The sequence below is a fragment of the Psammomys obesus genome, unplaced genomic scaffold (genome assembly GCF_907164565.1).
Source record: "Psammomys obesus unplaced genomic scaffold, mPsaObe1.curated_primary_1811, whole genome shotgun sequence".
Classification (NCBI taxonomy): domain Eukaryota; kingdom Metazoa; phylum Chordata; class Mammalia; order Rodentia; family Muridae; genus Psammomys; species Psammomys obesus.
In genome coordinates this window covers 6,567,093-6,594,658 of record NW_026591918.1, presented here as the reverse complement: position 1 = coordinate 6,594,658, position 27,566 = coordinate 6,567,093, and the positions used below count along the sequence as shown (strand labels likewise).

Genomic DNA, 27,566 nt, shown 5'->3' with positions numbered 1-27,566 from the left:
CACACACACACACACACACACACACACACACACACACACACACACACCTGTTTGCCTTTCTTCTCTGCTGCTTCTACCCTTTTTCATATGCTTTCTTGTCTTCCCTACAGACTGGAGATTTTTTTGGTGAGGTGGAAGGAGCTGTGATGAACAAGCTGTTAACAATGGGCTCCTTTAAAAGGTAAGGACTGAATGTTGCTCTCAGTTTACCTTAGTAAAATAAACAAAGGTCAAATAAGGCAGCCCCAGACTGACTCTAAAGCTGATTCCACCTGTTTTCCCTCTTCAGAACGTTGTGCTGAAATCCCACAACTTACAAGGGTGCTGTAATCCTAAAGATTTCCTGTCTGTTCAGCACAGGTGGATCAGAGGCCAATACTGAAATGAGGGTCAGCACAGTCAGTTGATGCTGTCATCAAGCACAGAAGTCCCTGCCTGAGCAGAAAGGGAGACAGATCTGTCCCACAAGCCCGGGGCTCCCTGGCAGCTGGGGGCTCAGGATTGGATGGTGGCATGTGAGACTTACTGATACAATGTTAGAGAGTGAAGAGCAGCTCCCTCAGCTTTCTCCTGACTGTAACATTGAAGTCCAGAGCTGGAGACATAGATGAGGCTAAATTTCATAGGTAATGGCTCCCTCTAAACAGTCTGTCACCCTGGACAGAGGTTCGGTAAGATAGCTTCCCCTTGGCCCATGTTCCCCCAGGCCTTACCAACCGTGTTTCTGGGAACACAAGGTCCTATGAGGAATTCCTGGGATGGATGTCAGGAGCTTTCCTGGGAGTTGCTCCTGGCTTTGGCCTCTCAGAGGTAAAAAGGGCCTTTGAAATAGAGCTTCCGTGGATATAGTTGAAGCTCTGAAGTATGTAATAGCAGGAAGTACAAGGATGGCCCCACAGCCTCCTGTGAGATCTGTGACATCTCCATGCCAGGGTACTTCATGACTTTTCCTGTAGCTGAGGGGTAAGGACACGCTCTCTCAGGAAATCATACTTTGAAGCCAGTCAACAAGAGAAACTGAGCACTGTGCTAAGAGCAGGGAATTTAAAACGGATGAGCTAATATTTGAAACTCCATAGCTTATCTGTGCCAGAAAGGTGGAGGTGGGGAAGAAGTGCTATAAAGAGTGGCAGGAGGCCAGCATTTCTACCATCTCTACCACTCACTTAACTGGAGGCCTGACTGAAGCAGATACACACCCCTGCCCAATTCCAGCTCAGCACCTCAAGAATGGCTGTCTTGGACAGGAGTCTTCCTCACCCGGCTTTGAGCTAGCTTGCAAATTTTTGTGACTTCTTCAAGCTTCCCCAAACAGCTCCTGGATGGTCACCCATTGAAGCTCAGCTGTTTCTGCCTACTTCTCTATCATTGTGTACACTTGCACAATGTCAACTTGTTTCTCAACTCTGAGGGCAGGAGACACAGATGGAGAATAAGCCTACATGTGCTTCTCATTTCAAAGTATATTTTTCAACTTCTTTAACAACTGCCCCCCTTTTCCTGGATGTTTGTTTTAAACTGGTGGGGAAAAGAGAAAAATTATAATGGAATATTAAGGGTTTGGTCTTCTCCTTGATGTGGGATAAGTGCGGTTGACATGAATCTAGAACTTGCTTTTATTGTCACACTAGCCAACCTCCTTGAGAAAAAGGGAAGGCTGCAGGCCTGATTGGGTCAGGACAGTAACTGCTGCCCTCTAGGAGCTACATGACAGGCCCCTATGCTTCTTCAGAGGATACTTCCCTGGGGCCAGGTGAGCAATGAAGAGATGAATTTCGGAGTTAGTCAAAGCTAGGCTCCAGTATTTACTAGCTGCGTGACTTAGAATATGTGTGTTTACGTTGCCAAGCTTGAGGTCTTGTGTGGACCATGAAGATGATTAGTGATCATGTCCAGCTGTGGCTGGCAGAGGTGGTGCGATGATAATAAGCAGGAAGTTCTCAGCCCATGCCCAGTGTCTACTGGAGGTTAAGTAACTGCTAGCTACTGCTGTGACAACTATTGATCTTGGTTCAGCTTTGCTGACTGTGTGACACCAGCTGTTGTCTCCTTCCTGACACCTGGTGACAGCTCTCTAGCACCCGAGTCCTTGAAAGTAGGCACAGGTGCCCATGCCCTTTCCCTATTCCTTGTTTTCTGGAAGAGTAAGACTAAAAGCTTTTTCATTCAGGGAAGATATGGATCTCAGAAACAATGGAAGGGGATGGCTGGAAGTAACTTCCGGGCTGCTGGGACAGTACCCCCCTGCTAAGCTGAATCACACCACAAAGAGACAGGCTTGCTTTGGAGCTATGGTCTACTTTGGTAGGATAAAGGGAAATGCATCTAGCTTGCCTCTCTCTTCAGTACCTTGGACGATGCTGTTGGCACAAGGATTCTCCTTTTGATCAGCCTCTGCTTTTCAGTGAGAAGCATTTACAAGGGACAAGGTCATTCACCAGCACTGAGACAGAAACCTCCCATCCCTCCACCAATCTTACCTTTGGCTATTTCCCTGGCTGGACCTTGCAGCTCCTGCATCTGGGGAATGATATAATTATTTAGATTCAACTTGCTATAATTATTTAGATTCAACTTTAACAAATTAAGTATCACCTAGGAAAATGTTGAAGACCTCTCAGAGTGTCTGTGAGAAAGTTTCCAGAGATATCATGGGGGCTCTGACCTAGCCTGTGGATTCATCCCTTGATTGACTCAGAACAGGCACCATTATTATTGGAAGATGGAGGATAGAGCAAGTAGGTCATTGAAGGTATGTTACTTGAAGTTACAGCTTGCCCTGGTCCCTTCCTGTATGCCTTTACTCTGCTTCCTGGCTTTCATGACATGAACTGCTCTGCTCCTTCATGCCATACCACCACAATGGACTGAACTTTCTGGAGCCAGGAGCCTTAATAAATCCTTCATCCATTAATTTTCTTTTCTTAGGAAGAAAACAGTCTGACAGTACATTTACCTAAGCAGCATTGGGACTTTGCTCTAATTGTTTTACCTACTCACCTGGTAGCACAATGGCCATTGTACATAATAGTACATCAGAAGGAAATAACGCCCACATTTGGATCTGTGATTTCTTGGGTCTTTGATTTCTGTGAATGACTAAACTACTCACAAGACATGTAAGACAGCATCCTGTGAAATCTTTTGAGATTAGTCTTTGGGCCGACTATGTCCCACCAGCTTCTCTATGACCTAAGGACCAAGAGGCAAGAGCAGATGCTTCCACAGTGTGGGAGAAAGAAAAGCATAGAAAACTGCCATCTTTTCCTCTTTCAAATTCCTGACACAGCTGAGCTGGGTAGGACCACCATCTTCTTCCTGATTTTTTTTTTTATTGTTTTTCAGCTGGAAAAATAAAAGATAGGCAAAAGAAAAAAATAATAAATAATATAATTATAAAATATAGTATATTAAAAACAATATAAATAAATAATTCATTATAATTTTCCTCTAATAATAAATGTTATTATCCATTTATCCTTCCTTGCTTCTTCTCTCCCTTTTCCTTTCTTCTCTCCTTTCTCCCTCTTTCCTCCCTTCCTCCCTTTCTTTTCTGTCATCTCAGGCTGGCCTGGAAGTCAGCCTCCAAACTGATAAGATTATAGGTGTGTACTATAGGTGTGTGTACTACTCTGTCACACACGAATCACTGTTCTTAAAACCTCCCAACAGTTTCATGAAACAGTTCCAAGGGAAAACTAGAGATATGGGCCTTTGCTCAAGACTTTGTAGATACTTGTCAGCAGTGCATTTAAGCAAGTCTGAGCCTTTGTAAGAGAATGGTTGTGCAGTGATTCAGGCTGCAAGCCCATGGGCCAGCCCCAGGGATAAATATATCACAGAATTGTTCTACAGAGGGAGATGATCAGGCTTGAAAAGACTAAGAGCTCAGCCAAGTGTCTGAAGCAGAGTTGCGTTCCAGCCTCCCATAGTGTGGACACAAGACTTCTCTGCCCTCTGCCCTCTGCCCTTGACCTGTGCATAGTGGTGCTGTGCTGTGTGCACATCTAGCAGTGTGCAGAGGTGAAGGAAGGTGTTGGCTCAGCAGTGTCTTATCTGGAGAGCAGAACTTGCAGGATGGCAGACCAGCTAGGTGATGAGCTCACTCAGGTGAAACTGATAAATCCTCAGACCCGCCATGCCCGCAGGCTGTGCTTTTTAATGTCACTCTGTGCCAGGTCAGCTTTTTGTATTGCAAACAGAGAACTTCAAATACTCCTTTGTTCTTATCACTGAGAGTAAGCGGGTTCCCTGGCTGTTGACTCACTGGGGGTTTCTTGTGCTGGCTGTTTTCTTTTCCACTCACGCTCCTGTCTAGTGAAAACCTTAAACTTGCAATTCTCAGAATACATACTCTGTATCTCTGTCATCAGCCATGACCATGCCCCTTTCGCAACTGTACTAGAATTCATGGGTCTCCTTCTCTGCCACTTCTACCTCCAAAGATGCCAGTGCAAATTATCAAATATCCAAGGAGAATAAATAATTGTCACCTGCAGGAAGAGGCTGAAGGTTCTTTTGTTCGTTTGTTTGTTTCTCCTCTCTCAGTGCTGGGATTGAAGGCACATGAGGCACTATGCCCGGCGGGTTCCTAGTTCTTGATGATGTCCAAGTACGGCTTCATGTTGAGCCATAGATTTGCAACCGTGTGGCTATGCACAGGCCTCTCAGGCTCTCCGAGTGTAGCTTACTTTGTCAGCGGGGACCTTGGTGCACTGCAGAGCTCACTGCCTAAGACAGTAACATCAGGCCTTCGGTAAGGGGTCAAACCATGGACATCTTGTTGGTCGCTTAACATGAAGTCGATGACTCTGCTGTATAGCTTGAAGGCTGACTGAGGGATCTGGACTCTTGTACTCCGGGTCTGATAGGGGGTGAAAAAAGCCTAAAACACATCTGTGGTCAGGGTGTTTCCCACGAGGTTCATCTTACATTGGTGTGAGGAAAGAACCCTGGCACATTTTCATTGTAAGTACCTCCTTGTGCAGATGGAGTCAAAGCCAGTGTCAAGAGCCAGCAAGTGTAAAGCACCCAGGCACGGGCCTCACGGCTCCTACATAGGAGTTGTCTGAGTTTTTGCAGCTTTTGCTTCATAAAATTGTCCCCTTTCAGCAAAATAGTCTATATAAAGTCCTCATATAGCCATAAACAAGAGCTGAGTGGAATAATGTAAGAGGTGTCCCCAGCCTGAAGGTATAGCAACGTTACAGCCAGTGCTCCCAAGCTTGGATACTCCGATTGTCACTGTGGACAAGTTCCTTCACAACACACACACAGAAACATATGCACATAAGCACTACCTTGGCTCACGTCACCAAGCCAAGGTGGGAGTTAGTGCATAAGCAGCAGCCGTAATCCATGTCTTCTATTCCTCTGAGGTTAAAGCAGTGTGCCCCCACGGCCCTCTATCCCTCCTCTTTTCAAGTAAAGATGTTGAAGTTGACCCTTCCTTCATAGAAAGACCTCATATCTCCTCGCCTTCTAGTACTGAACCTCCACTCCTCCTTTAGTGAGTTGTATCAGTTATTTTCCTCACTGCTGAGAGGGAGCCCCAGATGGAAGCGACTTAAGGGAGAAGGTCAGGTTGGATCTCTCTGGCTTCCTTCCATATGGCAGGGGAGGCAACTGTGGCTGCAAGTCTGGTCAGTTGAAACACATGAGGCCATGAGAGACATTTTATCTTCAGGACAAAGCAGGTGTGATGGCAGCAACCTTTCATGCATATGGTAAGGTCCCTCCCAGGCACCCTATTATGAATCACTTACATGTTACCTTAGGAATCATAATGTAATGTCTGACATGCAGGACACCTGACACGTGTTCTGTGGAAGGGTCATCTGACACCCAGCCCTTTACTAGGGGTCACGACCCACAGGTTGAGAACTGCTACTCTAGATCCGCCATGCAAACTAGAGCAAAGCACCAGGCATGCAGACAGAAAGAAGGAAACTCAGACTCCATCTCGGGAAGGGGATCTAGCCACAGCAGAATATTTAGCAGATTATTGAAGAACTATTGTCTCCCTTCTTTCTACCTCATCACTTCCCTTCCTACCTGAGTCCCACTGAGTCAGGATACAGCTTAGATATGAAGTGGCAGTTGTAAGAGGGACAAGCATGACTATGAGGATATTTAAGCCAGCGAGACGGAAGGAAACACTGAAACAAGTTTGTGGTGGTTTGAATAGGTATGGCCCCCACAGACTCATGTGTTTGAATGCTTGTCCAAAGGGACTGGCACTATTAGGAGGTTTAGCCTTGTTGGAAGGCAGGCTTTGAGGTTTCATATATGCTCAAGATATACTCAGTGTGATGCCTGTGGATCAAGATGTAGAACTCTCAGCTCCATCCCCAGCACCATGTCTATCTGTATGCTGCCATGTTTCCTGCCATGATGATAATGGACTAAGCCTCTAAAACTGTAAGCCAGCCCCAATTAGGTGTTTTCCTTTATAAGAGTTGCCATGGTCATGGTGTCTGTTCACAGCAATGAAACCCAAACCAAGACAAAGTTCCATGTGGTACTCAAGGAACCCATAGCAGTTAGGAAGCAGGTAGAGAGTATGCCCTCATTGCAGGACCTGAGAGTGATATTGTTATCAGGTACCAGACACTTGAGGGTTTGTCCTGGAATTTTGCTCTTGTCATTTCTGGGAAGGCCAAGTCTAGTCCTCCTTGGTTCTTCACATCCATAACTCTGCTTGAAGCCACAGAGAACAAACATGGACATGCCTGGCCTATAGTTTGCAAGGAAATGGGCTGTGGGGAAATAACTTTAGTGTTTTGGAACTGTCAATGGAACCTATCTGTCAGTTATTACCCACCTGACCCTCACCCCTTTCTTTCCCTTTCTCTGCTGTTATGCACAGTGTGTGTGTGCGCTCACGTGAAAGCATGTGGGGCTGTGTTTTGCTTGGTGCAGCTTGCCTAGGTATGTCATTCCCCTCTGCTCCCTCCAAAAGCCATACACATGTTTCTTCAGAATCGTTTGTGATTGCAATCACCTTTCTAAATGGTGAGGTAGAGTAGAAAATGGAGACCCTTCTTCCCCTGGCTGTGGGGAAGCTAGGAGCTTTCCCAACCTTGGCTGATCCTGTTACATTTCAGCCCACAACTTAAATTCAGAGTTGAGAGTGAGAAAGGAGAAGTGTGTTATGCTTGGATGGCTGCTCGCCTTTCATGGGACAGCCCTACCAAAGCCTGATTTGAAGCAGCTCCTGTAATGAAGGTAATGGCTTCTTGGCTTCCTGTTGACCTAGCCACTTCCACAGAAGTATGCTTTTTGAGAGGCGGGCCCTGAAGGGAACGAGGAGAGAGACTGGCTTGAACAATCATGTTTCAGGGCCAAACTTTCTGAAATGCAGGAACATGAAGATTCCAAGGGACCACTCTGTAAACCTCACAAACTGCTGCGTCAAAATGGCTGCTGTGGTCATTCTCATCCGGGTGGCCTGCCTTGGTACCAAACACTGATGCTAGGCAGGGGTATCACATGCCTGCCTTCCATTAATCCCCATAAAGACCTCACGAGGGAGCAAAAGAAGAACATAAACCCAGGTTCTAGAATTTTAACATCTTGTAAGTTTATCAGTAGGAGTGAGTGAGGCTCATGGAATTTAAACTCAGAATATGTTCTTCTGGTCTCTGCCAGTCTTTTGACGTGGTTGGAATGGATGGATTTTTTTTTCCAGAAGTTATTTTGTTGTTGTTGTTTTTGTTTTTACCTTTATGAATATTTTGTCTTAAGAGCTAGTGGAGTTTTACAATATTGTCTTGGGACACTGTGTTAGGCAGCATGAGCCTGCTTTGTCTTTGTTTGGGAGGAGCATGGCTTTGCTTCCTACTTTCCTCACGTTGACTTTTATGCGTTGTTAAAGTTGTCTGGTGGCACAGGAAAGCTGTGCACCACCTACCATCTCGGCATTCCAGCATGGCAGAAGACCAAGCTTATTATCTGTTCATTAAAATTGACTTCGATAAATTACACATTTATTCGGTGGCCTCTCTTTCAATACTTCTGCCCAACTGGATGTCATCACACTTCCAAGGTACCGGAGCAAAGTAAACAAGGAAATACCTGGGCATTGCTTGTCAATAGAGTGGCTAGGCACAGGGAGACTAACCTCCCCTCCTCCACACCTGGGCTGCTGCAGTTCATAGTTCGCTTTTCTCATGTAATTCCTCTGAGGGATGACCCCAGCTTTCAGTGACCTCCACTTCAAGGAAATCTTCAAGGAATAATCAATCTCTTTATCCACTAATGGACTCAATCTTTGAAGAGACTATTGAGAGGCAGTGGGACTACAGAGGGGCAGTCCTGGTTGGAGGGAGTGAAGGCATCTAAGTCATGCCTGAGAAAGGTAGATCTTGGCCTCGCTCCTTCCCATTACTCTCTGCCTCTGGATGCCCACAGCTAAGCACTTTTCTCCGTGATGCCCTTCTACCTTGCCATGGGTCTAAAAGCAATGGCCCAGCAGACCATACACAGATGCCTCTGAAACTGTACCCTGTGATAAATCTGTGATGGAAAGTCTGCCTCACGCATGTGAGGCAAGCCTTGAGCCTGGCTTCACCTTTCTTGGCCTTAGTTTCCTGCTCCAGTAACCATTCCATGCCCCTCATCTTGGGGAGAATGCCAGAATTCTTGGGAGAAAATACAGCTTTGGTCTTTTGGATCTCCTTAGCACCTGACGATGAGAGGTGGGAACTTACTGCAATACAGGTGAAGGCAATCAGCTGTGGCCCAGTGCGCTGCCTCCGGGCTAACACAGCAACACACATCCTACCAAGTGTGCCCGTTAACTAAAGCTTGTGCCGAGTGACCTGCGGTTAGAGAACATGAAGGCAACACGGCCTGGGTGAGGTAAAGTCCTGGCTCTCATAGGAGTGTGTCATGAGGAAATTACAGTGTTTTGTGGGGAGACGATTCAGTGTGATGACCTGAGGGTGGACCATGGGCAAGAGAGACAGTTCTTTCCTGCTTTAAGTATTGTCTGTGTTCATGCTCTATGCCCTGTGAGAGTAACCCCCACAGAATGTTCTTTCAAGCTCAACAGGAAAAAAACAACAACAAAAAAAACTTTTTTACATGCCACTTAGATTAGTCACTTTGATTCTTAGAGGTTTAGATTCAAAATTGCTTAATTACAACCCAAGATAGGCTTTATGTGAAAGGTTTCTCTGGTCATGCTTCTACGACTGTATTTATAAATATTAAGCTATTTCAAGATTGGTTTTAGGCTAATCATTTAGCCGGGGGTTGGCGGGGGGACTACCATGATTAGGCATTATTATAGGCAAGTTTCCTAGACTTGTGGTTCTGGAGACTTATTTAATACATGTTTGTCCTATAGTTGCTAAGCAGTCTAAATGAGCTAGCTTTAAAATTCAACCTGCTAAATATTAGAAAAAATATATTGCTTCGTTGGAATCAAGCAGTCTTGTTTAATAGCAGAATGATTGTTTAAAAGTCTAAGTTGTCCAGGGCGCACGGCGGGCTGCCCCTGCTCATCTGAGCTGCTGCTTGGGAAGCAGAGTCTGCCTCCTTCAAAGTTTCAAAGAGCCTCATCTAGGGAGTGGGTTGTTGCTAATGACAAGGTCTTAGGCTGTGGACAACTGTGGTTGAAGTGGTCTGGGGATGAGGTCATGGGAATTAAGGCATGTTATCTGCCATGAGGCTAAATTCCCAGCTTACAGGGCTGCACACAGTCTCAAGCTAGGCACAGTTCTGGGGGCTTATTTTAGAGCCGAATGAAAGCAGGCAATTATCTTGTTCCTTGACTATAATCAGCAGAACAGGATGCAGGTAGCCACAAAGTGGAGTTATTTAAAACAGTAAAGAAGAAAAAAAAATCAATTCCAAAAGAGCAACAATCTGAAAGTCTCTTTTTTTGCAACATCTAGTTATGGATGGCAGCATGTGGAGAAGACAGGGAAGGCTGATTTTCTGACCTATTTGAGAACAGTAGTCTCAGGCCTCTCCTCCCCCTTTCTTTTGCAATGAGAGGCAGGTGCTTGGGCCCAGAAGCTTCCCCACAGTGATTCATTTTGCCCTCTGAGTGTCAGCTGGGGTCTCTGGAAAAGATCCAAGGAGAATCCCTAGCTTCCAGCCATCTGTCAGTCAGGGAGTTACCATGGTTACCACCAGGCAGCTGGTCTTGTGAGCCAGCTGGTTCATTCTGGCTGGGGGTGGTGGGAGTCCTCAACAGCCCCTGGGCTGGAGGCTCAAAATGATCCCAAATTTTGGTTCTGAGAACCTATCTTGGGTAGCATTTGTTATGATACTCAGATGAGAGCCTGGCACGGATACCAGTGTGACGCTGTGCGTTTCTTACGTCTCAGAAGCTACCTCTGAGAAGAAAGGAGAGTGAGGTGGATTCAGACTGGCCCTCAGCTCACTCTGGCCCCGCCACTGGTCAGATCTGTGGGCTTGGATACACGAGGCTGACTGAGACTTGCTGTGTACCTTTGACAAATGGAGTGACATGCTTTCAAGAATGCTTTGTTTATCGTCACTACCAACAGCACCTTGGAACCACAGTCCTCAGCTCGGGAACACAGGGATGGAGGTTGCTATAACATGATCCCCTCACCCCAGCTTTGGACCAGCTTAGGAGGGTGCCTTGGGCTGCAGCAACAAACATGGCTGTTTGCCAGTGACCAGTCCATCCTCTGCCTAGGAGACTGAAGTCTGGGCCTAGACTTCACCAAGGGTAGTGTATATGTGGCCCAAGGCCTTTATTGTTATTTCCATAAACCAAACTTCTTGTTTCCAGGAAGGAAAAAATAGACCTAGGGAAGAATGTGTTGTTGTTTGTTTTTTGATGGAGAGGGTCAACCAGGACTGCATAGGTAGCTGTGTAACCACCCCAGGATACCTTATTGTGCCACTCGCTGGTTGGAGCTCACTTCCGTTGCAATTTGGGCAGAGGTAGCCTATTTTCTTTTCAGCACCTATATGTGGATCTGTACTGTCTCCAGTGAGTTGTCCCAAGAAGGTCTCCTCATGATGTCTTGGGTTCATTTAGTTGAGATTGTCACCAGGTAGTCATTCACGTACTTGCCTTGGAGAGCAGAATTCCTTCTCCATGATATATACTGTCCTAGGGGTTAGGGTACTGCATCAGACTGATGCAATATCCTCCTCAGAGGGAGGCCACATAAAATGGTACTATTGTATTGCAGTTTTATAGTATCCGCTGTAAGCATAGCAGTAAGTGTGCCCAGTGTTAAGCAATGGGTTGTTCTAGAAAGGAATTCTTGTTGGGAGAATTTTACAAATATGAGTGAACATATTAAGCTATTAGACATCTTTCCTTGTCAGTTTGGACTTCTGGTCTTCTCCCCTTTGAACTGCCAGGAATTGTGGTGGGACACTGAAGGGCAGATGGGGATCACATCTCTGGCCACTACCCCTGAGCATGAGATAAGGCACTTTCTTCATTCAACCTTTATTATTTTTTTAATTGTCAGTGGGGAACTAAAAATACATCAGAAACTACACAGTGTTTCAGGGGCTGACAGGGCTACTTTTAACAACAATGGAAACAAATGTCTACATTCTTGTTTCATAAATTATGCTGTTCTCCAACAAGGACGCACTCACTATTGGAATGGTGACACTGAGGATATTGTAGCCAGTGAGACACCTGGTTTCCCCTTCCCATCACTTTAGGTCTTGACTCAATCCTGGTCTGTTTCCTGATACATGGGAAAAGGCAGATGGTTCTGCCATTTTGTAACCTAAAGTGGCTCTTGCTGGATCTCATCTAGCAAACAAATACACCCAGGGTCAGGATTCGGTCAGAAGTAGCCTAGGGAATATGGTGGTCTATGCCAAGTGTCTTTGTTTTGAACTAAAATGCAGAATTCATCAAGTTAAATGGTTGTGTATCTCCCTGTACTCTTCTAGACATCACAGTCCTTTCCTTTGTTAGGCTCTGGTGGTGGTGACATGACAGTTTCCAGTGTCATTCACTGCTGTGCTCTATGCCTGTAAATTGTTGGGCTCTGTTTGTGAGCACGGTACATGATACTAGTGACCACTCACCTCACTGTCCCTAAGCATCAAATAGTGCCCGTATGTTTTCACTTCCTGAAGCCTCTTTCTCTTAAACCTGCAGAATAACCCTGTATGACTACCAAGCCATGTGCAGAGCCAACAAGGAGAGCAGCGACAGTGCCCATGGACTGCTGGATGTAAGTTCAAAGCTGACCTGAGTAATAGCTGGGTGCTTCTGCTGCTCTGGGGAACTGTGGCTCAGATGGTAGGGTAATTAACTGTACCATGTTTAAAACCAGGAATGTTTAAAAGCATTCTATGACGTTATTCACTGAGAACTGCTTCTGTTTAAACCCAGATCCAGTGATTATATAAGTTAAAAATCAGGCCAAGGTCTTAGATGGATTAATGAACAATCCCCTCTTTATAGACAAGAAGGGAAGCTTCACTGATTGTTATATAAGAGAATTAAGAGTGTGGTTTTGCTCAACAGAAATTGTTCTGGGTTAGTGATGAGGTAGCTCTGTCACTAAACTTCTTTCCACATAACCATGTGGACCTGAGTTTGGGTCCGCAGGACTCTCACCAGAGCCAGATATGATGGTGTACATCTGTAAGCTCAGAGCAGGTGCAACATGGAGTCAGGAGAGTCTCCAGAGCTGTCTGGCCAGCCTGAATCCCTGAACTCCAAGGACTTTGAGAGACTGAGTCTCAAAAGCCAAGCTTTATTGCAATCCATCATCTACTTCTGGCCTCTGAATACACAGGCAAACACATACACATACACATACACACACACACATGAGCACATACATGCACACACACACATGCACAGGCAGAAGAATCTTCCTTTCAATAGAGCTCTAAGGCCACGAGTGAACAGGTGGGGTCCTCTGTTCAAGCTGCTGCTAATCTCAGTCCTTTCTGCCTTGAAGCTGTGTCCATTGAGGATATTATAACCTAGAATCAAGGCATACAGTATTGCATCCATAGAAGATGGCTCCAGACTGTCAAAAATCAACTATTCCTAGTTTTAAATGTAATTTGCAATGTACAGAACATCAGTTTGACCCTCAATTACCTGAAAACCCAGTTTGTTTGTTTTTTTTTCTTCCTTAGAGGTATATCTTAAGATGGTCCACAAATGTATGCAACTCTGACCCTTGAAATGTGATTTTTGGAAATACTAAAATCCAACCAAAATTTAAAGTACAAGATATCAAAGCGACCTTGCTGCACCCTATCAGCCTCTGTGAGACATGAAGCCTTACAAGGGAGTTATCTAAAAGCCAAATGCTTAACATGATTCTTCTACCCTGAGTGAGCAAGAGATTGAGGTACAAAGTTTGAGAGGTAGCTGAGAGGTTGGACTTTACAGAAAACACCACTTAAAGGAAACTTTAGAAGAAACGCCAATTCTACCCGAGGCTTTTTGTTTTCAAACTGGCTTTCCCTCACTTAGTGTTACCATTTCCAGATTTGAAATGTTCTCAAGACAGGTTTTCATCATTACTTTTAAAAAGCTCAGTGGCCTCATCCTGCTCAGTGATCATTTGCATTTAAAATCTTAACCCCTATTTACATAATCCCTTTGTTTGCTCAGATGCCCTTTGAGTCTGAGTCTAGTAGGTTCTGCCTGAGCTCCTTTCCCCTGGCCTCTGGTGACCAGTGCTGAGCTACACAGCCTCAGGATTCCTTGGTCCATGCTCTCAACTCCACCTCTGCTACCCATCCCATCAGTAACAAAGACACAGAATCAGCCCATGGTCTGAGTTCTTGGGTCTTTCTGGGGCTGCGGGGAAAGTGATGGTTTTATTGCCCTAACACCTAATGGAAGACCAGGGGGCTTTGAGGCACATTTGATTTTAAAAAGTTGTTAAAAATTAATATCTTTCTCTGACCCTAAAGTTGGAGGCACAGAGTCCCCTGGTTCAGGGACTTGATGTTGAAAACCTCATTAAAATCAAAACAACAAATCCACAGCCTTGCAAAGCAGGGTAGTCTGGGAATATGCCTGGGTTTAGTATGTTTGTCTGTTTGTCTGTTTAGTATGTTTATGCTGCTCTCACCACTGCTTTCTGGCCTGGGACAGGAACCTTTCAGCAACAGTTAGGGGAACTATAAATCCATTCCTGTTTTATTTAAAGCTGGATAATTCCTCCATTACCAGTTCTCGTTCTTATAATTAAAATGCTCAGAGAGGAGGATTAGGCAGCTGTCGCCTCAGAAACCAAGATTTGGCACATACTTCCTAATGGCGGCCACTAAAGGTACTGAGGATTTTCTGGACCCGCTGTCTGGAGCCCAGCTCTCTGCCAGTGCCATCGTCCACCTCGCAAGTCTACACACTACTCCCATATCTGGCATACCTAGGTACAAAGAGCCAACTGAGGGGGACATGGTATTTTCCAGAATTCAGGAAATTGAATTATCCACATAGGAAATATCACAGAGTAAACAATCTGACTGCTTTTTTTAATTAAAATATTCTGACATAAAGATTAGGCTGTCAATGCCTTCTTTTATAGCATGCAGGGGATTTTCTGCGGGGATAAAATCACATGTTCATATGGTTATCATTTTTTCAAGTCCAAATATGTAAGTGCGAGAAAGGGCAGCCCAAATCCTACATAATTCATGGAAGGCATTAATATCAAGTGTGTTCAATTTGTGCTTCTCCCAGTGAATGACATACAGTGATGGAGAACTACGAGTCGCCTTTCCGAAGGGGAGTGCTACGAATTACCATTTGAAATTAGTTACATGATTCCAGCCCCTCAGCATCAGGCTGCAAAATATTAGCCCCTAGAGGGTAAAGGTTTAGGCATAGTTTGTTGAACTTCCTCCTTCCTCCCAGTGATAACCCTTGTATTAGATCATGTTTATTTTACTTGTAAATCACATCTCACTACAGGGGAGTTCAAAGTTTTAAATTGTTAGTTTTAGGACACAGTATCCAAGCATTTTCTTCCTTTGGCTAGACCCTCCCTGGTTTTTAACATGATATCCATCTCTCTAGAAGAATAATATTGTCTCTATGTAAAGCCTTAAGTCAAATGACAAACTTCTTATGTAATCCATTGTCTTAACGGAGTGAATTTTTCCCTCCAGCCCTATAACGCCTTCCTCTCAGCAGCCAAGTGGATAATGACTGAACTTGTCCTGTAAGTACCATCTGTTACATTCTTTTCAATAAGTACCCCGAGCCTCTGTTTCTCTAATAAAGTAAATGGAGAGATGGCACTTCCTGTTCTCTCTAACATTAGTTCCATTGAAGACCTCAGAGAACTGAGCTCTGAGGCCACAAAGTTATCTTTCTTTTACTGTTAGTCATTCATAAGCACTCTGCAAGCCTCTGTATTATCTTGGAGCAGACTAACAGATTATGATACACAAGCCAAATCTATTTATTGTGGTTACTGTTAAATTTAACACGGATGCCTGGCTGTCTTAATGCTGCCTGGGTGGGCTGTGGTCAGGAGAACACACAGCCAAGCTGTCCACTGTTGATCGGATGTCTTGGCTTGGGCAGGAGCCAACTTTACATTGGCCACAGAGAGGACTAGGGGCTCTTCCTAGGGATGAGTTAATAAGTCGGCCTTATCAAATCGTGGTCCTCTTTTGAGGACAGTGGGTGACTTTGTGACTTAGGTCAGACTTGAGATGTGATGAAGATGAAAACTCTGGCTTCCAGATGAGATCATGCAGGCACTGTAGGCAACCCTGTATCCAGAAAAGGGAAGGATTCTATGACTAGCATGTTGACCAGACTAAAACAGCTTCTACCAAGCTGGTACTTTTCTTTCTCCCAGCCAGGATCTAGGATGTTGTACTAGAGGTTTAAGGCAAACCCCTTGCCATTTGGTAAATGGGTGTTGTCTCTCTCTCTCTCTCTCTCTCTCTCTCTCTTTTGCTTTAATGCAACCTATATTAATTAGCAATGTTTATAAATCCAAAGACAAATAAGTGCTCTGTCCTTAGAGGAGATGGAAGATACAATAATGCTAACGGTAGGATTTTGGTGGAGGACTAGCTGCTAGGGATAGTAGCCATAAGTGTGAAAAATAAATGGCTAGATATTTTTTGATCAATTGCCATTCATTTAAAAGGTGATTTATAGTGTCTTTGCATCCTTTGCTAGCAATGAGAAAGTATGACTTTTCTGAAGTTAGATTATGGCATAATTTTGTTAAAAGCTTGATCCACTCTTTGCCCCATGCATAGGTATAATAACATTTGCTGAATTTACCCTCTATTACTGTAGACCATGGTTTTGATCCAGAAGAATATTCTATTTTTAAGTTCTGATATAAAGCAAAAGGCCCTTTAGAAATTGGTGACTTGCTGTATAAGTAAATAAAGGTGAATGACTAGAGGCTGCTGACCTCTGACCAAACAGCAGACATTTCTCGGAATCCTTCTCAACTAGGAGACCATGATCTCGAGGCCCTGATGGTAAAATAGCTTTTTCCAAGTGAGCTGAAACCTAGTGTCAATTCGTTGGAGACTCAGCCAGCCACAGAGATGCTCCGAAGTGCAATGCTGTCCTTTCAAGTGGGGTAGGGGTAACAGACATGAAATAATATGGCTTAGCTGACCTTGTAACCCTGGGTCCTTCCACGATCTGTTTAGGTTCCTGGTGGAATTTAACCTGTGCAGTTGGTGGCACTCCGACATGACAGCTAAAGGTAGGGCAGCAACTGGGGTTTCTGCTTCTTAGTGTGAGTGATGAACTGCGGGTTCCTGGCACTACCCATTGGGACTCAGTGGCTTGCACTAAACCACAGGGGACAGTGTGATCGTTCTTCAGCTCTGCCAGCAGAAAGCCACTCTCTGCTGAAGCCTGTGCTGTGCAGTGTGACACAGGATTCCACAGATTCTTTCCACCCATGTTCTCTTTGACCCGTTTCCTCAGCAGAAGCAGAGAAGCTGTGTTTTGGCAGGGCTTGAAGCCTTCAGAGAGCCGACAGGTAACATGAAAAGCCAGGAGAGTCAGGCGAGTCACCCACATCTGGCTGGAGGAATGGAGAAGCACTCTTTTTGTCTGCACATCCTCAGACACATGAGTTGGTGATTTGAGTAGTAGTTAGTGAAATTCTCAGAGCCCAAGTCATGTCTATAGTATGGGTTTTAAGTCTGGCTTAGTCTTAACTTTGGCAAATGAATTTATTTCACCAGGGCTCAGTTTCCCCATCATAAGCACAATAGGAAGAATCTCTCTCTCTCTCTCTCTCTCTCTCTCTCTCTCTCTCTCTCTCTGTGTGTGTGTGTGTAATAAGATAATAATGTTACCTAATGACCAAAGTAAATGGAACCTAAGATGCTACTGTAATTGATCCCTAATAATGGAGGTGGCAGTGTTGGCCCATTAGCAGTGATGATGTTCACCTTTGAAGCCATCACTCCATGGTTGGCCATCTGTCTCCTCCAGGCCTTCTGAGCCAGTGCAAGTTCTCAGATACTCTCTATTCTTTTTTATTTTCCTCTGAATTTCTTAAACTTAGATGTTGGAGACTGATAGGCCACTAGCATTTATTTTATTTTCAAGTATTTGTTTTATTTTTGATGGTGAAGTCATTGAGTGGTACAAATTAGGTACATTGCATTTCATGCATTAGGAGGCTTCTGGGTGGATTTTTTTTAAATCCCCAGACATTTCTGTCTGCTCTGGCCTCAGTCCCTTTATACTCAGTCCCTGCTCTGACCTTCCATCACCCTTCCTTGCTTCTTTTACATGACACTAGGTTTTCTCAGTGGTACAAAATACGTCTGTCCTCATCAGTACCCAGTTGGGGCTGAGGGCATAGTGGGTATTTTGTGTATTAAATACCCTGTTGAGTCATGCTTGTGCCAGGCATGACCCTATCAAGCCCACCGGGTTTGAATTGTAATGCATATTCCTTATCCCAGTCTGGAAATTCACCAGAAGGAAGTAAGTGAGATTGACTGCTAAGAAGGTTTTACATGGTTGACAGGGTGTTCACAATACCAAATAATGGCTTGTTAAATATCTCCTAGTGAGGTCACGTTAGGATTACAATTCACCCACAGAAAAGTATATCATACTGATATTGCAAGATTTTTAATTAGATTTATAAAATACAGGTATGCTTATATAGCCAGATGCAAGGATTCGGCAAGAGAATTGCTGTGACTTTAAGAGGTAGAGACTAGCCTGAGCCACATAGCAAGATTCATACCCTCTACCAAAAATCATAAAAACATGTAAAATGATAAACAAAACCCAAGTCATAAGATTTGCAGTCCAATGGTGGGGAAAAGTGCAGTTTTAATATGGTCAGAAATCAACAGGAAGAATGGGAAGTTAGTATTCAGAGAACAAAAAAGACTACTCTAGCCACTAAAGAAATGTTTCCTATGGTATGACTCTGCTTTTGTTGATATTATATGTACTTTATACAAGAAAGGAGAGGTGGGGCAAAAGGCCTGGATTGCAGCCTGGTTAATATTTCTATACCATCTTTCTAGAGCACCACTAGCTGGGAACAAAGAGCCACTCTGTGTGGATGAGAGTGTGTTAACTCTGAGGTGGTTGTCTAGCCTGCAAGTTGTACCCTGCCTTTGCAGGAAGGTCTGGGAATCTCTGGCATCCTGGATGCCTACTAAAGGTTAGAAGTGGGCACTGGAGCACATGTGCCCAAGTCCAGTGTGAGGGTATGTGTTTCACGCTTTCGGGGAGTGGTCATTTATTTCTTAGGAGTAAGCTTTGTGCTGAGGGTAGTGGACCAGATTTATTTTTTTTATGTTTTATTAATTACACTTTATTCACTTTGTATCCCCCCATAAACCCCTTCCTCCTCCCTTCCTGATCCCACCCTCCCTCCCCCTTCTTCACACATGCCCCTCCCCAAGTTCACTGATAGGGGAGGTCCTCTTCTCCTTCCTTCTGATCTTAGTCTATCAGATCACATCAGGAATGGCTGCATTGTCATCTTCTGTGGCTTGGTAAGGCTGCTCCCCCCTCAGGGGGAGGTGATCAAAGAGCAGGCCAATCAGATTATGTCAGAGGCAGTCCCTCTTCCCTTTACTATGGAACCCACTTGGACACTGAACTGTCATGGGCTACATCTGTGCAGGGGTTCTAGGTTATCTCCATGAATAGTAAGCTGTACTATAGAGCAACAGTTATAAAAACTGCATGGTACTGGTATAGAAACAGAATGGTGGATCAATGGAACCGAACAGAGGACCCAGAAATAAACCCACACACTTATGGACACCTGATCTTTGACAAAGATGCCAAAACCATATAGTGGACCAGATTTTTTTGGCATTCCTCTTTACTGTTGAGGATCTCTCCCTCTCTCTCTCTTCTCTCTCTCTCTCTCTCTCTCTCTCTCTCTCTCTCTTTCTCACTCTGTCCTCTCCCTTCCCCTCTCTGTGGCTTCTCTGTGTAGCTGAGGTTGATCCTGAACTTTTGATCTTCTTGCTTCTACCTTTCCTGTGCTGGGATGTTGCTTCCTTATTCAATGCTAAGGACTACATCTTCCTGAATGCTAGACAAATACTCCACCAACTGAGCCACATTCTCAGCCCTCAAGAAAGACATTCTTTTTTTTTTTTTTTTTAATTTCCATGGTCAGCTTTCCCATTCTCACCTTGACCTGTCAACTCAAACATCTATTCTCACTTTCTCTTCCAAAGATTTAATAATTTTTTTCTTTTATCTCCTTCCTTCCTTCCTTCCTTCCTTCCTTCCTTCCTTCCTTCCTTCCTTTCTTCCTTTCTTCCTTCCTTCCTTTCCTTTTTTTTCTTTCTTTTGAGCTCGTTGCTGTGATCTTTGCTGTATTGCTCAACAGAGGGGAAGCTTTATCTCCGGGCAGTCATTGCACTATCTGGAAACCTTTTTGATTGTCACAGCTTGCTACTGGCATCTAGTGGGTAGAGGCCAGGGTTCTGCTAGGCATTCTACAGCACTCATGACAGTCCCTACAACAAACCAGTAGCTGAAGCACACAGTCATTGAGACATCCTAGCCTTGATGGGGAGTGTAGGTCAGGGCACAGTGAGAAGTTTGCCGCTCTGAGCTCTACATCCCCTGTCCCTCCCAGCTGTCCCAACATGGGTCAAAAGTATAATGTGATGCTTTAGTTCTCAGTGTTCTGCATTGAGAATATTCTTACACCTCTTCCTAAAAGATAATTTCAAAATGTCCTTCAACCTTAGACCAGCGGTTCTCCATCTGTGGGCTGCAACTGCTTTCATAGTTGCATATCATATCCTGAATATCAGCTATTTACATTGTAATTCATAATAGTGGCAAAATTACAGCTGTGAAATAGCAATGAAATACTGTTATGGTTGAGAGGTCACCTCACCATGAGCAACTGTATTAAAGGGTTGCAGCATTAGGAAGGTTGAGGACCACTCTACACTGGGACGCCTTCATTTTATGGAATACGAGAAGAGCTGGTCCACTGTTTACATTGCTGCCTGAGGTGCACTCCACAGAATACTTCAGCATTTCCAGAGTGCTGGGAAACCTTTCAGATCTCCTTCAGACTCCTCCCTCCACTTTAGCTGGGAGACAGTCACTAGTAGCACTTATCATCAGATCTCTCTGATGACCCAAGTCATATAGATAGGTAGGTAGAAAAATAGAAGACTAGATAAGTAAAACATATGTATGAGGCAGAGAAAGAGAGCACACAGGCAGACCTAAGCCAAAAGCCTCCACCGTAATTTGAGTCTCAGCTGCCTTTCTCTGCACACGACATGGACCTGGATCCCACACGAGAATTGTCTCACTCAGGCCCACGGCCATCTACTCTACTGGTTATGACTATGATTTTTGCCGCATTATAGATGAGCACTCTGAAACATCTGGAGGTGTGTGGATTCATCCATCTGATTCTGTTGTTGGAACTTTTTGTTAAAAGTCTGTGTAAATCCCAAATCCAGTGCAGGGGCTGAACTTTCTCAGCACCATCTTGACTTGCAATTCATTCTAAATTTACCATTCTCTCACTAGATAAAGACTCTGAGCCGAGACATACATCTTTGTTTTAGCTAAAAATGGAATCCATAATTACACTGTTTATCTGCCTCATTTCCTTGATGAAGGGACTGTGGAAGCCCGCTTCTACTTGATTACCTCAAAGGTCTCATTTGGGTGAAGTTTCACAAAGAGAATGAAGCTGGCTGGCACCCTGTTATGAATGGGGGTGCATTCACAGAGACAAAAGGAGAGGGAGGCTTTTCAAGTGGCAAATCTATCTGTTCCCGATTGCCGGCGCATAATTACTGTGAACTCAAGTCAGTTGTTCTCATCAGGGACGTTTGTTGCTAAGGGAAAATTCAAGCAATCTGCTGGTGTGGATGTCCTGCTGAATGCTCTACAGGGGAGCAAGGAGTAGTTCATGGAGCCTTCAGATACCCATGTGACTGGGATGGGAGACAGGTCAGAATATCAGCAAGTCTGGCTTCCCGGTGGGACTCCCCGGGTGCATACCTAGGCCCTGCCACTCACAGCTGCGTGCCTTTGAGCAGGCATCTTACCTTCACAAAGTTTTAGTTTCTTTATCTACCAAATTATGCAGCAGCGGAGCAGCTTTGCTTATTTGTGTGGTGATGAAGATGCACCAAGGCCCCTGTGCAGAAGCTGCCGAGGGGGCTCAGTTGCTTTCCATTTAAGTAAAAGGTGATGGGGGAAGGGCTGTCTGTCACTGAGTGTAGGCACTTGCCTAGTCTAGGTGATGTCCTGGATTCTACCCCAGCATGGCAGTCAATCAACATATGCATACAGGAGATTGTGACAAACCACTCTGCCCAGGACTCACTGCAGACTGTGTCTAGCTTCTGAGCCACAGCTGTCCCTTTTGGGAGAAGAAAGAAGTGACCTGGGCTAGCAGCAGCATCTTTGAGTGCCTCCACCTTTGTTAGATCATGAGATTTGAATGTCCAGACTTAAAACATAACTCAATAAGTAGATTGCTGGCAGCTTTGATTATTGGTTTCAAATTCCAAAGATAAACAGTAGTGGCTGGCAAATATGTATGGTGTTTTCCATAGTGCTCTAGACATAGAAAGGTCCAGGTTAGAGCAAATGTGGCCATGGCTTTGTGGGATAATTCCTTTGTTTCCCAAAAGCACACCCTACAACTTCCAGCCAATCTACAGTCATGCTGTAAATAGAGTCAATATTTATCGCTCCATCAGCATGGGTACCCTACAATTGTCAAAGGAAAAAGAATTTCATCTCCAGGAAGGATCAGGGCCAAATGAGCTCCACCATGGACATTTTGGACTCAGTCCATCATAATAGGGCCCAGACAATTAGAATTAGAGATGGTGAAATTATCGGGCTTATTTGAATCATGTGTGTATGCCGCCTCCCCCAGCCTGCCTCAAAGACCTCTTGCTTTGTTTCATTGGCCTGACTTCACAAAGCCACGAAGCTGTTTTGCTCCAGCAATGTGTATCAAGTTCAAATTTTGTCTCTGCCACCTACTCCCTGGGCGAATTTGGACATTTTATTTCAGCCTTCTCACTTCCACCTACTCTAGGAAGCAGAGATTTTAAAAGGAAAAGAAAGGGCCCTACTTCCTAGTTTATTTGTTAATCTTGTCATATTTTGTTGTTAAATAAATTAATGTGTATCAAGTGGAACAACATCTGGCACACAGCAGTTCTTTAACAAACTCAGTTGTTTGTTGGCAGGTTTATATACTGTTTGCATGTGTCCGCCATATCCACTTATAATCTACGCTATTGTGTGTTTAATCTTTATTTCCTTTAGAAGTGAGCCTTTTGAAATTCAGATCCTTTAAATATAAAGAGGAAGCTGCCTTACTTGGACATTAAAATCACTTGCCCAACAGAGTAAAATTAATTATAAAAAGAAGAACTGTGAAAATAAAATGTGTTGCCAAACTGTAGCCAGATGGCCCCCTCCTCCAGTGCAAAAAATGAAAGGACGAAATGGAAAGGGAAGGTGGTCAGAACAAATTTAAGGAAAGCTGCCCCCTCTCAAGACAGAGGCACCAAGGAAACCCTGGGGAGAGACTGGTTCCTGCCAGGTACTCTGTGAGTTCTGACATGGGCATGGAACAGGAAACGACTCTCCACCTTCCAACTCAGCGACAAGCAGTTTGTCACAAAAGGCTGAATTTCTCCCCATTTGCTTTGTCTGTTTTATTTTCTTGAAAAACAAAACAAAACAAAAGACACTATCCAAGGGACAATGATGGAGAGATGGCTCAGAGATTAAGAGAATTTGTCGTGTGTGTGTGTGTGTGTGTGTGTGTGTGTGTGTGTGAGAGAGAGAGAGAGAGAGAGAGAATTTTGTTGGTGAAAAGCCAGGTGTACATTAATGTTCTCTACTCAGTGCAGCCTTGTGAGGTGGCTGAAGAATTCACATCCTTTTAGTGTCCACAGCCTGAATTATTTTGCTTTAAATTTAAAAACAAACAAAAAACATACTCCAATGTACCATCACTCCAAACAGTCTCCTCAGTATAGAAAAACAATGGAAAACACGTATGTTAGAAACAGTTGTGTTAGAATATAAAAGCATAGGACACAGCTAACTGACGTCCTAATAATTATCCAACGTTGAGGATTGAGGTGTAGCAGATGTGCTCTCAGGGACCTTCTTAAATCCCCCAGCATCTCGGGAAGACAGTTTGTCAGGGTTCTGACATTCATCCATATATTCCTGGAATATAACTTGAGATGCTGTATTCTACACATCACATTTTGGAATTACAATTGTAAATTTTCTAAACAAGCTTAAATGCGAGCATCTGCAAAAACAAAACAATGTAAAGTATGTTTTTTTGTTTTTTGTTTTTTCGGAAGCTCAAGATATCCCACTGTGAAGATGTGAATGAGTAGACCTACTATGCGACATGCCTGAACTGCCAGCACCCCCACTTTGTAGAATGCTGAGGGCTAGCTAGAAGCAGCATGGTGGGGGGTTTGTGCTCCACATTTCCCTCCTATAGGAGTCTTTGCATTTAACCATGAGCTAATCACCATCGTTTAATGTAACAAAACGTGCATATTGTTTTGTTTTGTTACTGTTATTATTGTTATAATTAACTCAACACTTAGCATTTTGTACCAAGCACTTGTACTCAGTACTCAGCACTTCTCCCTTCAAGCTCTGGAAACAGAACTTGATTCACTTCAGTGCAAATAAGAAAATTAAGTCTCACAGGCAGTTTGCATCTCAACTACTGGATGGGAGTTGTCTAAACTACTTAATAGCCACCAGCCTATATAGAGTACCTACTATGTACTCATTCTTATGTCCACATTATTTAAACTGACATGGTGTCTTATTGAACAAGAAACTTCATAATAGTAGAATTTGGTATATGCTCTACTTCAAAGACATTATGTATTTTACTATTTCATATTTCAATTTTCTTTCAATAACAGAAATATGCAATTGTATCCCGACATTTATCTTGCCCTCAATAATATGGTATTGAGCTTACATTTTTATGTACATATTCAGATTCCCAGATGTGGCGGTGCTAAGTCACTGTGAGTCAGAGGTCAGAGACCCCCGTGGCTGATGTTGACCCAGAAAGTAGAATTCTTGTGATGCAGAAATGATAGCCGATCGAGCCAACACAACTGCTTCAGGAATTATAGCTTACAGAGTTGCTTGGCAGATGAAATCACTGAACTAATTAGAAAATAATGTATTGTGCTGTGCTGAGAAAAATCACAGAGCTTCCTAAGTAGAAGAGCATTTGAGCTGCCCTGGGTTGCCAGGCACGGCATTGAGCCTGAACAGCGAACTTTCATTATTTTGTTCCCCCTTTTCCCTACAGCCCAGAAACTGAAACAGACCCTGGAGCCTTGTGATACTGAATACCCTGCCTTTGTTTCCGAACGCACCATCAAGGAGACCACAGGGAACATTGCTTGTGAAGACTGCTCCAAGTAAGCCTCCCCCAGACCCTGCAGCCCACTGCACACACCTTTCTGTCGAATGTAGAGCTTTCCCCGTGGGCCAATGAGACTGGAGCACAGGCACAACTACTCTGAGAGCCAGGAAACATGGCTGCCCTCTGGTGTGAGAACGTAATTCTATCAGCTGGGAAGAAACAGCCCTTGGTTTGGGTATTGTTTTAAGACCGGGAAAGATTCAGAATGTGTGACAATGCATCCTGGAATACAGAGGGCTTTAGTCCAATCTATTGCTATTTGAATGAAGTCCTACCTGGTGTTTTCCCAGCTGACAGTTGGCAACTTTAGCAAATGTCATTAGGTGTGTTTAGCTAGATCAGAGCCCTCGGTATTGCTGAATCCCACCTACAAGGCAGGGTTTCTCTGCAGTGAGACATTAAGGATCAAAGGTCTGAAGATGAACATAGTTTAACAGTTTCATTGGTCATTTAGAGAGGACTTGGGTCTTGGTTCCTGTTGGGCAGGTACCTGCTGAATAGTTGGATTCATTCTTACTCTTTTAGGTATTGTGTGTTTCAAGACTATGTTGGAAAGATGACACTTCCTATGTGTCATCCTGTTCTTTGATCTTTTCACTATTGACGGATGAATCTTGATGAATATAAGCTCTCTTTTGTTAATATTTTAATACAGTCTGATGTGTCCCTTTCTGTTTTATGCATGGCGTGCCACACTTATGAAAGTCTCTGTCTTCCCTAACATAGTGATGCTTGCATTTCCCTTCTGAACACATTCATGTATGCTGTTTACACCTTTAGCGCTCTGCAGTTTGCATGTGCTGCACAGCACAAATGGAGTTCTGACTTTGCCCTTTCCCACATAAGTGTAAAGCTGCACTTCATTTTCCGTGTGAGGGTGGTAGGGTACGCCTGTACTGCGGGGCACAGCTCAATGGCAGAGGGCTACTTTGTAGACTGGGTTCTCTCCTCCCTTCACTGGATTCTGGGGACTGCCCTGCACTGGCTGCTTTGCACTGCTAGACCTCTTCCCACTGGGCCATCTCATCACCTCCGGCATCCCTGAACCTGCACTTGTGTGTGTGTTTGTGAATATGTGGGTATGTGGGGGGGGGGGGAGTTGGGGACTGGACCAAGAGCTTCCACCTATCAGGCAGCCATTCTATTAAGTTGTGCTTTCTATGGAATAGTCTTTGGTTCCCCATCCACTTGTAATGATGCTTATAACCACTACTCTGCAGAGCTGTTGTTGATCTTTTATGCTGTCGGTGTTGTAGACCCTTACTATAGCTAGGAAATACTGAGGAGAGCACATATGCTTGTTCTTCATCCTTTCCTATCAACTTTAGAATTCACTTGTTAAATGCCATGAATTCTAGTGTTTTCATGAAAAGCACTGTAAACTACAGTCAGCTTAAAGAGGGTGCCTATTTTTAGAATAGCTGACCTACCCATTCATAATTAAACACACCTCCTTATCTGTATGCCTTTTTCCGTGCCTCTGAAAGTAGGTATAAATTATAACAGACTTATACCTCGCCCGCTTGTGATTTTTCTTGATTTAGTAGGTAGAACATATCCCGAACAACTTCTCTAATGTATTCTGGTACTACCTGAGGATGACAGTAATAGTAACCCGTCATGCTGGTTTCTGTTTATTGAACATTTGATAGACAACAGATCACTTGATGTGCTTTCCAGCTAATAGTTTTTATATGGATTCCCTCAACTTTCTGCATAGAAACGACATCGTTTATGGAAAGTGGCTACTCTCCATGCTTGAGTATTGTTTCATGATTTGTGGCACTGGAACTATTGAATAGAAGTTTCTATTAATCATGTTTAATAAAAATGAATTTTTTTAGATTTTCATTATAGAATGTAAATAATGTGAAAAATTTCATGTTAGCTATTTTTTTCAAACCCCATGTTTTAATCAGATTTAAAGTGATGGTGGGTGTGAACATTCCCTGCTATAAAGAATGATTCTATAATATTCTGATCTTCCTCACTACGTGCCATAATATTTTTGAGGAATAGAACATGTTCTGAAGTACAAATCCATATGAATTAAAAAAATATCCTTTGATATTTTTGTGCATGTGTATAATGATTTCTGGCAACATCCATCCCCCTGCTCTCTCTTATCCACCTCCCATGCTCATGAGGCCTCTTCCTTGAATATGGTGAATATTTATATTTATAATTTAAATAATTATATGTGTATAGTGCAGGAACATTTGTGTAGACAGTGTTATCGTCCATGCTCAGAATTGCTGTGGGTTTATCATAGTTAGATAGTTGCTAGATTCAGGAAAACATCAAGAGTTTCTATTGCTATCATTATTATTTGATACCTGGAAGGATGCTGAATTTTATTTAAAATATTTATACTAGTTAAGTAATTTATTACTGTGTTGTTTTGCTGGCTTATTTAAATTTTTCATCATGAAATGTATTTCATGATTGAAATATATATTGCGGGCACTCATGCCTGTGTGTTGCCGTGTGTTCCATAATGATGTTTTGACTGATGATGGCCACCGTGTGTTAGAGTGGACCCATAAGGTTATATTGCCTGGTGACTGCAAAGCATCTTAGTTTGTACTGAAATTCGCACCATGACAACATTACCGATGACGCAGCTCTTACGCAGCCTCCCAG

General features: G+C 43.7%; 1 protein-coding gene across 3 annotated transcripts in view; it reads left to right on the top strand.

Moving 5' to 3' along the window:
- The window catches only part of Cacna2d3 (calcium voltage-gated channel auxiliary subunit alpha2delta 3), an 818,761-nt gene that overhangs the window by 753,639 nt on the left and 37,556 nt on the right, over positions 1-27,566 (top strand). For all 3 annotated transcript variants that reach the window (XM_055612383.1, XM_055612382.1, XM_055612381.1), the window contains 5 exons: positions 111-181; positions 12,122-12,197; positions 15,112-15,164; positions 16,633-16,688; positions 24,807-24,918. In XM_055612383.1, coding sequence (XP_055468358.1) covers positions 111-181; positions 12,122-12,197; positions 15,112-15,164; positions 16,633-16,688; positions 24,807-24,918 — 368 coding nt within the window. The remainder of the gene's footprint in view (positions 1-110; positions 182-12,121; positions 12,198-15,111; positions 15,165-16,632; positions 16,689-24,806; positions 24,919-27,566) is intronic.